Below are 10,844 nucleotides of genomic sequence, written 5' to 3'. Positions count from 1 at the left end.
CTCTCGGTGATAACCTTACAAAGGTTTATGGGAACGTCCCACTATTCCCTTTCTACAGATGAGGAAAGTATGATTCGGAGACACGAAGACCCTTGGCCAGGGCCTCTCAGCCCGAGTCCAGGCCTCCACAGCTCATTTCACTTCATCTCTGTCTCTCAGCTCCACCTTTAGCTCATGAACTGAAGCCCCAAAGTCTCTACCACACGATGCCAGAAAATCATGTTGCCATTTTGAATCATGCAGATTTAAAATGCTGTGTGTCTGTGGAGAGAAAAGGCAAAATGGAAATGACAAAGGATAAAAAGAGAGGGGAAAAAAGAGAAAACAGGACAGTGCTTGCATTCTTGGAGCCCATGATGGGACCAGCCAGGAACTGGAGGTGTTCCCAGCACCCACATAGGAAGGGCAAGGAGAGTGGGAGTGACTCACAGCCCCTGTTTAATAGGACCCAAGACAACAGTGGCGTCAACAGAGCGGTGTGGAAGTGAGCCTAGGACTCACCTTCTGACAGTCAAAAGTGGTAACAGCAAAATGGCCCCAGGGATCAAAGCATTGTCATAAAGGAAGACAGGGACAGAGCCAGCAAGGCAGTGGCATCACCCATCAGTCAGCGCTGCACCAACTCATCGTCTCCGCCCCAACCCCACCTCTGGCACACACCCCCGTTAGTCAGAGGGCTGGGGGGCTGCAACACATGGGAGGGGCAGGCCCATGCAGTGCTGAGCTGGCACAGAGAATGGGGAGTGGACACGAAGGACAGGGAGCTGGTATGGAGGACGGGGAGCTGGTACGGAGGACAGGGAGCTGGTACGGAGGACGGGGAGCTGGTACGGAGGACAGGGAGCTGGTACGGAGGACGGGGAGCTGGTACAGAGGACGGGGACCTGGTACGGAGGACGGGGAGCTGGTACGGAGGACAGGGAGCGGACACAGAGGACAGGGAGTGAGCACGAAGGACAGGGAGCTGGCACCGAGGATGGGGAGTGGGCACAAGAATGGGGAGCAAGCACGGAGGATGGAGAGTGGGCTCAGAGGACGGAGAGTCGGCTCAGAGGGCGCAGAGAGGGCACAGAGGGTGGGGAGAGGGTCTACTACACTAAGGGAGGGGTCTCTAGCCAATCCCACCCACAGGCATGTGTGTTTGATGCCTTGAGTCATCCAACTGGGTGACACCAACTCTCCTGACTCCACTGACCTGAGACCTGCCTCCAGGGCCAAGCAGAGCTTTAACCTGCTCTGGGAGCTCAAGGAGATGTCTTCCCTGTGCTGGGCCTCCGTCTTCCCACCTGGCATCAGGGAATATTGGATGATGCCACTGCTTTTCAAATTGACAACTGTCACCCACCAGCAAGCTGGGAATTCAATTTAGTGACTTATGAATGGAAGTATAAAAAAGAAATGAGTAGAAGAGAAAATGTCAGAGTTCACTGTGCACAGTAAGGGTCATTGTTTTGTAAAGTATTGTTTTTAAAAAGAATTTTTTTCAGTATTGTTTTATGTGACTTCATGTTTGTTACAGATCTATGTATGTTGACACTGGAATATTTATTCCTTAATGAGGCAGCTCTGATGGCCGAATGGCAAGAAGCTGTACTGCAATCCCAAAGGCACACAGTTCAAACTCACCAGGTGCTTTGCGGGAGGATAGACAATCTCCTCCCATGTGATTAACAGCCTCTGAAAAACTGCCAGAGAGTCAGTTATGGGTCGACAACAATGTGGTCTCCATAAAGGAAAGAGAGAAAAAATACTTTGTAAGCTCCTTGATTAAATGATTTTAGCATTCCTTCTTGCTGCTGTGTACCACTGGTCAGAACCAACTCATAGCTAGTTTTTCAGAGGAAATTGCTTATCTTTTTCCTGTGAAGCAGCCTGTGGATTCGAACCATGTACTTTTGCATTGGTAGTATAATTAATTCTAAATAAAAATGCACCACTGTCAATTGGCAGGATGTAAGAAGAGGCTGAGAGTTAAGGAGACATTGGGATGTGAGTCACGCTGGGCCACCCACCAGCTCCTTTGTGTGTGGTCTTCCTAGGAAAGAAGGTGGGAACCTCAGTCTCACACCTAACAACCAAGGGAGTCTCATTTGTTTGTGCAGACAGACAACATGATGGTTGAGCCAGGCTGAGAGAGGTCGAGATAGTTAACTCTTAACTCCCTTCCTGAGGGTCAGAGGCTGTTCTGGGCTTCCCATGTCACCCTTGCCAAAATGGACTCCATAAGTTGGCGAGAGAGAAACATTCCTAGGGGTACCAGCCCAGGTTTGGCTCTGAAGTTCAGTAAAACCCCGAGTCATGATAGCTTTGAGAAACAACCAAGATGGAAGATTATTTTTTTCATTGCACAAGAGGTCTGGAGGTCGGCAGTCCTGGGCAGGGGGACCGCTGCACAATCCTCAGGGCCCTGGCTCTCTCTCCTCCCCTCAGTATCCTAGCATAAGGCCTCGCGTGCCAAACCAGCGACCAGAGCTTCATGTCTTCACACCCACACTCCAGGCAGCAGGATGGGAAAGGGGGAGGGACGCAGGCAGAGGCCATTTGCCATCTGTTTTTAAAAAAAAAAAGACTTTCAAAGGAATTCAAAAGAGATATTCAAACAAATGTTTGTGCTCAGTGTACATAGCAGCACTATATTGCCAAAGAGTGGAAACAACCCTAGAATCCATCAACAAAAAAGGGCGGGATACTGTGCTACATGTAAAAAAAAAGCATACAAAGTCAAAAGGGCAGCATTTGCTCAAATGTAAAAGTAATAAAGCTCAGAAAGCAGGAAGGAGTAAGGAAGAAGGATTGATGGAAATGAGAATCACAGGGAGGGCGTGGGTAGAGTGTAGATACATTATGAGTGTTGTAATTAGTGTATATAAATGGTCGAATGGGGGAAAATAGGACTGGATAAGTACAGCGTGGAATATACGTATCATGGGGTTAAGCCCAAACCACCCTAGTGCACTGCAGTCAGGTCGATCCTGCATCACAGTGATGCTCCGTTGTGTTCCCAAGGCTATAAGAGCCTTTTTTCCTCATGAGCCTTTACAAGGACTGCTTCTATTTCTCTCCAGGTGCAGCTGGTGGATTAGGACAGCGAATCTTTTGATTAACTGCCCAGCACATAATGCACTAAACCACCAGAGTCCCATTTAATGCATATTGTTGTTGAGTACCATCTAGTCAGAATCAACCCATAGTTGACCCTCCAGCAGGTTTTTAGAGGCAATAAATCACACGGTAATTGACTGCCCATCCTTCTCCCGCGGAGCAATTGGTGGATTCGAACCCCGTGCCTTTAGGTTGACAGGGCAGCCCCTTACCAGAAGACCACCAGAGCTCCATTTAATGTATATTATTCTTCACTAAAAGGAGTATTGATATATGCTACAACATGTACAGACCCTCAGAGCATCATGCTAAGTAAAAAAAGTCAGTCACCATTGCTTGAGAATAAGTTAGTGGTTAAGCTCTCCAAGAAATAAAATAAAAATAGTCACACACAGAACAAAAAAAAATCACATATTGTGTGATTTCATTTGTGTGAAAAGCCAGAATAGAAAAATCCATAGAGATAGAAAGGAGGCTGGTAGATGCCAAGAGCTGAGGAAGAAGTAAGGAGTGAATGCTAGGGATAGGGATTCTCTTAGGTGGTGATAGAAATGTTGTTGAACTACACAGAGGTGATGACTGGGCAACACTATGGTTGTGTCGTTGTTGCTGCTAGGTCTTATCAAGTCAATTCCAACTCTTTGTGACCATGGTAGAAGAGAAGGGGACACTGCCCCATACTGCAAAGTCATTGTTATGCTTGAACCCACAGTTCCAGCTGCTGTGTCAATCCACTCCACTCTGCCTCTCTCTCAATGACCCTCTGCTCTTCTGAGCATCATGGCTTTCTCCAGAGACGAGCTCCTCTGGTAACACGTCTGAAGGGTGTGAGACCAGATCTCTCCATATCCACTTCTTCTTCTTCTTTTTTTATTTAAATGAAAGTTTACAGAGACTTTGGATTTCCATTCATACAGTGTTGCACACTTTCCTCCCCACCCCTCCTCTCAGTTCGCTCTTCTCCTTGAAGAAAAAAAAAATCTTTCATTTTTATACAATCCTCCTCCCCCCTTCCCCAAGTCCACTTTACTATGCAGCTCTTATTCTGGACTCGTGTTATGAAAGTAATATCTAACCACATCCATCTTAATTTCTAAGCAGACTTCTTGCTGTATTCCTCCTAATACAGATTTGTTATTTTGACACTCCATAGTATATTCAGTATGATAGACCAATACCATTGTTCAAATACATCAATTATTCTTTGGTCTTCCTTATCCTTATCCACTGTACAGCTTTCCCATACAAGTGAGGTAATTGAAAATAGCTTACCTTGACTCAGGCACACCTTAGTCCTCAAAGTGACATCTTGGAAGTCTTCAGGTTGTGTCATCTGCATAGCCCAGTTGAGAGCTAAAGAGCAAAGATGTCAGTTTAAAGTTGAATGTGAGTTTGACCCAAACTGTTATTTTCAGTTGCTTCCAATGCATCTGAAAGTTGGACAGAGAGTCAAGAAGTCTGAAGAAGAAATGATGCCTCTGGCTCTGGACTGCGGTGTTGGTGAAGAGTACTGAATATTTCACAGATTGCCAAAGCACTAACAAATCTATCTTAGAGGAAGTGCAACCAGGATGCTACCTAGAGGCAAAGATGGAGAAACTACGTTTAACCTATTTCAGGCGTGTTGTCAGGAGGGGGCAGTACTTGAAGAGGGACATCCTACTGGGAAAGGTGGAGGGCCAGAGAAAGGAAGATCCTCGGCCAAGGAACTGACGCAGTAACTGTAGTAACGGGCTCCGCATTGTCAGAATGGTGAATACGGCACAGGATGGGAAAGGTTGAGACCCATTGTGCATAGAGTTGCTGTGAGTCTTGGTCGACTCAACAGCACCTAACAACATGTTGCATATTTTTATTTTGTTGTTGTGGTTGTTGTTGTTGTTGTTGTTGTTGTTGCTGCCATACATTGGCAGCATCATGATAGATGGCGAAGAGATTGAAATCTTTAACAGCTTTAGTTGGTTTGGCTCCACAATCAACACTCTTGGTACCAGCAGCCAGGAAATCAAGAGATGAATTACATTGGCAAAGTCTGCTGTCAGGGACCTCTCCAGAGTATTGACGAGCAACAACATCAATCTGGAGAATAAGATGTGCCTGATTCAGGCCATAGTTTTTGCAATTGCTTGCTATGCATCAGAAAGCTGGACAGTGACTAGGGATGATTGAAGAAGAACTGATGCCTTTGAGCTGTGATGTTGGAGAATAGGATTGAATATACCATGGTCTGCCAGGAGAACAAACGGTCATCCTGGAGAGAGTGAAACCAGGCTGCTCTTTGGAGGAAAGGATTCTGAGGATTCATCTGACATATTTTGGGCATGTTGCAAGGAGGGACCAGTCCTTGGAGAGGGACATCATGCTTGGAAGGATAGAGGAACAGCACAAGAGAGGAAGACCATTGATGGGATTGATTCAGTGACTGGGGTAATGAGGGTTGGTGTGTCAGAGACAATAAGGTTGGCACAGGATAGAGTAGGTTTCAAGCAACTCGATGGCACATAACAACAACAATACATATAATGTCTAACCATATCTGAATGGAATTTTTCAGGCCATTCTTCCCCTCATCTGTTCCAATACAGTGTTCTACCCACTTTTTTCCCATTTGTTACTTTTAAATGGCTACTTTTATGTTATGTAAATTTTAATTCCATTTTTCAAAGAGCATTTTCTTGGAAATTAGAACATATAATTTCTGCCTACAGGTCATTAGCCATACCTCTTTGCTTGATCACCCAACTGCACGGAAGTCTAGAAAATTTAGAGCTTAATGATGTGAGAATTTTATGACAACAGAAGAGGCAACAATTGCATGTTCCGATAGATGATTAGAAGTCTCAGTCACGTCCAATCAGGAGTCTTGAGGGTGTAGAGTGTTACCTGTGGGGCTGCTAGTCAAAAAGTTGGCAGTTTGAACCCACCAGTCACTCGATGGGAGAAAGCTGGGAGTCTGCTTCTATAAAGATTCACAGCCTCGGAAGCTCACGGGGAGTTCGTTCTGCCTATCAGGTCGCTGTGAATCAGAACAGGCTTCATTCTGGGCAGGGGGTTTGAGGGTTTTGGTGGTGAGAGAAGGGAAGTAAGCATGTTTACACTGATATCCGCAGTGGACAAAGGTGGACCCTGGCCCAGCCTGGCATCACAGGAGAAGCAAGAGAGTTGTGAGACAAGCTCTGAAATGAGAGGTCAGAGGCCTCCCACTGCAGGCCAACCATTTGGCCTCCATGACCTCACAGCTGGAGTGAGGGTCAGGGCAGCTCCCTTCCCTCTGGTGCTTTTAAAGGGTGGAAGTTGATGGATCTTTTGTGGGATCGGCACAACTCTTCCTTCTTCCCTTCACCCGGGTGAGGCTCATAAATATCCTGGAAGCCTATAAACTCAGAACCAGGCTTAGATGGTGGTGCCATCCCCCCTTTGCCCTTCCAGAGCACCTGTTGGCCAGGTGTCCTGTGGTTAATCCTCTGACAAGGGTGGGGTGGGGAAAGGACTCTGGGAAATCCACAGACAGGATCATGGCATCTTTGATCTCTGGGTTCAGCTGTGGGACAGCGAGTGAAGGAGGCAGAGAGAAAGGCATCGGAAACCACACCCTGTGGCTTCAAATGCATGCGTTCAACCATGGAAGTGACCTGCTCCTCCCCGGCACTCATTCCCCTGCACACTGCTATTTTGACGTGCGGTTTCTCCTTTCAGGTTCTTCGTCTCGTGTTCATCCAGATACAAATGTCAGGGCACAGATAATACATGATGAAACTTCACCGCTTAGGACACCATCTGAACTGAGGGTCCTACATGGGACTCCTTCTAGAACTGAAAACCGTGGCAGTAGGATCTTTGTTGTTGTTGTTGTTGTTATGCATTGTTGAGTCAACAACAACCCATAGCAACCCTATGGACAACAGCTCTGAACCCTGCCCTGTTCTGAGCCACTTTAATTCTGATACACAAACCTCCATTGCCCCAGTTACTGTATCAATTCATATCCTTTGGGGTCTTCCTCTCCTGTGCTGTCCCCTTCACCTTTCCAAGCATGATGCCCTTCTCCAAGGACTGGTCTCTCCTGGCCACATGCCCAAAGTGTGTAAGATAGAGCTTCCAAATCTTATCCTCCAAGGAGAAACTTGGTTTCACCCTCTCCAAGAAAGACCTATTTGTTTCCTTGGCAGTCCATGATATGTTCGAGACTCTTCTCCAGTACCACAATTCAAAAGCATCAATTTTTCTCCTGTCATCCTTAGTCATTGTCCAGCTCTCTGATGCATAGCAAGTAATTGAGAAGACCATAGGCTGGATTAAGGCTCACCTTAGTCTCTAGGCTGACATCACTGATTTTCAGTACTCTGGAGAGAGGTCCCTGACAGCAGATTTTCCCAATGCGATTTGTCTTTTGATTTCCTGACTGTTGGTGCCAAGACTGTTGATTGTGGAGCTAAGCAAGCTGTAATTGTTAACAACCTCAATCTCTTCCCCATCTGTCATGGTGCTGCCAATTGGCCCAGTGGTGAGCATTTTTGTCAATATAATAGGGCGGGTGCTTTAGGAGTCAATAAAACCTGGGTCTGTCCATTCTGGCTCAGTCCATTTTTAAATTTATGAACTCATCTAAGGTACTTTATCTCTCTGAGCCTCCGTTGCCAGTTTTTAGAGAATTTCATTGATGCTCTATGTCTCTGTACCACTCTACCTCTGTATCTATGTCCTCCTGGGTGTCACAAATGATCAAGGGCTCAACTAGCCCAAAAGGTTAGCAGTTCAAACACCAGCCAGAGGTGTCTCGGAAGAAGGGCCTGGAGCTCTGCTTCTGGGATCTGCCTGTTTGCTGCTTCTGTGGAAGCCCCTGCCTCAGTCCTACATTCGCACCACATTCTCTCCCTCTCCTCTTCTCTGTTCTCCTGAACAAAGCTGCTCTAACCAAATAGGATTCCTGCTCCTCACATCTTTGACAGCCTCTCTTCTCAACATCTGGGGTTCAATCTGTCACACATGTACCTGTCAAGATTCTTTGTTTAGCCAAGAACCAGTTAGACATCTTCAAGGGAATTTTCCTCTATCTATACAACTGAGTGTGGTTCCTCCCTGGCCAATGTGCACTTGTACCCTTCACTGGAGGAACTTTACCCAGGCCATCACTCATAATCACTCTTTCTTGTCTTCCTCACTGCTGAAACTCTATGAGAGTTAAAATTGCACTTCATGCACTCCCAACCTTGCAATGAAGACAGTTTCCTACAAATTGTTCTTGTCACTTGCCATGGAGTTGATGCCTACTCTTGGTGAACTAAGAGATAGCAGAACAAAACAATGCTAGGTCCTACACCATTGCCAGGAGGGACCAGTCCTTGGAAGGGTGGAGGGACAGAGCAGGAGAGGAAGACCCTGGATGAGATGGATTGACACAGTGACTGAGGTGATGGGATTAAGTGTGTTGGAGACAGTGAGATTGGCTCAGGACAGGGAGTCATGGGGTCACCATGACTCACAGTCAAGACTCCACAGCACATAACAATACCACTACTATCTTTATGATTATTGCTATGTCTGAGTTTATTATTGCAACTGCTAGTTTTCTTCATTTCCACTGAAATTTGGTAAATTCCACTTAGCAAACACGAAGCCCTTTTCTAGTGGATGGTCTTTCTGGATGATCTTCTCATAGACAAGCAAGATAATCTTTACTATTCTCACTTCTAAGATGCATTCCCATTGTACTTCTTCTAAGCCTTATTTACTAGTCTTTCTGGGTACTCTATATTTTTTTAAATGAATGTACCATGTTGTTGTTAAGTGTCGTCAAGTCGCAGGCGACTCATAGCGACCCTATGAAGGAGAGTCCTCAATGCTTGTGTGTCTTTCATCCTCTCTCCAGGTTCATAGGGCTTCCGGAGGCAAGCTATTATGGAAGTGAATGCCACTCCTCCTTCCAAGCTTGTTTTAATCGGGTTATGTGCCCAAAATGAAGGAATTTTGTTTCCGTTTTTGGTTTTAATTTTGTTTACAATGTTCTACTGTGACCCCTAAGATTTTCAGAAGTAGATAGATCATTAGGCCTTCCTTCTCCTGGGAGCTTCACTGCAACCTATCCATCAAAGGTAACAAGAGAGCTGAAATTCCAGTGTTAGAGCTTCAGCATCTTGGTATCCTTCACAAGCTGACTGTTCGCACTACCCAGGAACTTCTCTGGTTGCACAGATGAAGTGAGCCAGAAGCTGGCGGGTCGCAGAAGCTTCACAGACTATCGGGATTGTTGCTTGAAATCTTGTTTGTTGGTTCACCAGGAGGAGCAGTGAAAAGTATTCTTAGCAATAGGAAGAGTGTTTGCAGAAGTTTGACTGCCTCAAAGGGCAGAGCATTTTCTGTAAAGTTAAGTTGGGGAGTTGTTAGGTGCTGTTGGGGAAGCTGGGATTTGTAGTGACCCCACATACAACAGAGAAAACCCCTGCCTGGTCCTGCTGACACCCTGGAGCTCTCTGATATGCTTGAATCCATTGTTTCCAAACTGGAACAGATTCTTTGGATTATAATGTAATTGGTTCCTCTTGTAAGTTTGGCTTCCCCCTTACGGCTTCCTCCCCAGAAGATGGGGAGGTAATCTTCAGCAATCTCTGGCAATCTGCACTATTTCCCTATGCCACTGTTCCTTGCCTCTTGGCATTTCAAGTCCCCTTTCTCTCTCACGACTTTAGAACCAACATCTGTGAACTGGAATGTGTCTTCCAATCGACAAGCACATCACACAGACAAGTTCTACAGTTCAGAATTGATCTTGCGGAGAGGTCAGCCCTTCTTGGTCACATTCAACTACAATGGAAATGTGGACTCCAGACCAAATATGACATTCATCGTCTCCACAGGTACCCGCTCAGCCACCTTCCCGCTGAATAGTCCATGGGACTGTTGTACATCTATAGTGATAACACTAGAGTCACTGAGCTGTGGGCTTCAGTTCAACCCTGCCCTTGACTCAGAGTGACCTGGGGAAAGTTGCTGAAGAGTTACCATTTTCAGATAAAGAGGGATTTGTCTGCATGGTCCCTCAATAATGTTCAAAGATGGCATCCCCACAGCTTATACTGGAACACGATCTCTTTCCGCCATCTGTCCATGTGTCTCATGGTTTCCTCTCTTCTTTGACAGGGCCTTCTCCCTCAGAGTCAGCCAGGACGAAGGCTGTGTTTCAACTCTCCAGTGGCTCAAACAGTGGCTGGAGTGCACAGCTGCAGGCCAACCAGGGCAACAGCCTGATGATCGTCATGTCCAGTCCTGCCAATGCCCCCATAGGACATTACACACTAAGTGTTCAGAGCTCCTCCTCCGTCAGGAACCTCGGGACCTTCATAATCCTCTTTAACCCCTGGCTACAAGGTAGGCATTTAACCGCCCATACTCCCAGCCCCCCAGTAAACAGACCCAGTGGAAAGGAGATGAGGGAAGGACTTCTCATGGATCAGATTTAATTAGGAAAAGTTTGTCATCTCTGAAAAGAATCTAGAAGTCAAAAGCTATGGGGGTTTTCTTAAATTTTATTTTATTAATTTTAATGAACGTTTACAGAGATCTTGGATTTCCATTCACTCATTGTTGCGCTTTTTTCCTGACCTCCCCCACCGCCACCCCCAGTTCGCTCCTCTCTTTGAAAAGCAAAAGATAAACTTCTTCATTGCTATACAATCCCCCTACCCCCACCCCGAATGCACTCCGTTATGCAATCTTAATTCTGGACTCCTGTGATAACCATAATA

The 10,844-nt window shown here is 46.1% G+C and overlaps 1 protein-coding gene across 1 annotated transcript in view; it reads left to right on the top strand.

Annotated features, from left to right (window-relative positions):
- The first annotated feature begins 769 nt into the window (after positions 1–769).
- The window catches only part of TGM3 (transglutaminase 3), a 50,086-nt gene continuing 40,011 nt past the window's right edge, over positions 770–10,844 (top strand). The window contains exons 1-3 of the mRNA XM_006881670.1: positions 770–907; positions 9,764–9,956; positions 10,240–10,467. Of these exons, the coding sequence (XP_006881732.1) occupies positions 770–907; positions 9,764–9,956; positions 10,240–10,467 (559 nt within the window). The remainder of the gene's footprint in view (positions 908–9,763; positions 9,957–10,239; positions 10,468–10,844) is intronic.

The sequence above is a fragment of the Elephantulus edwardii genome, unplaced genomic scaffold (assembly GCF_000299155.1).
Source record: "Elephantulus edwardii isolate Elephantulus edwardi_28Jun2011 unplaced genomic scaffold, EleEdw1.0 scaffold00015, whole genome shotgun sequence".
NCBI classification, from domain to species: Eukaryota; Metazoa; Chordata; class Mammalia; order Macroscelidea; family Macroscelididae; genus Elephantulus; species Elephantulus edwardii.
Note: the sequence above shows the minus strand (reverse complement) of the source record. Positions and strands in the feature narration are given on the sequence as shown.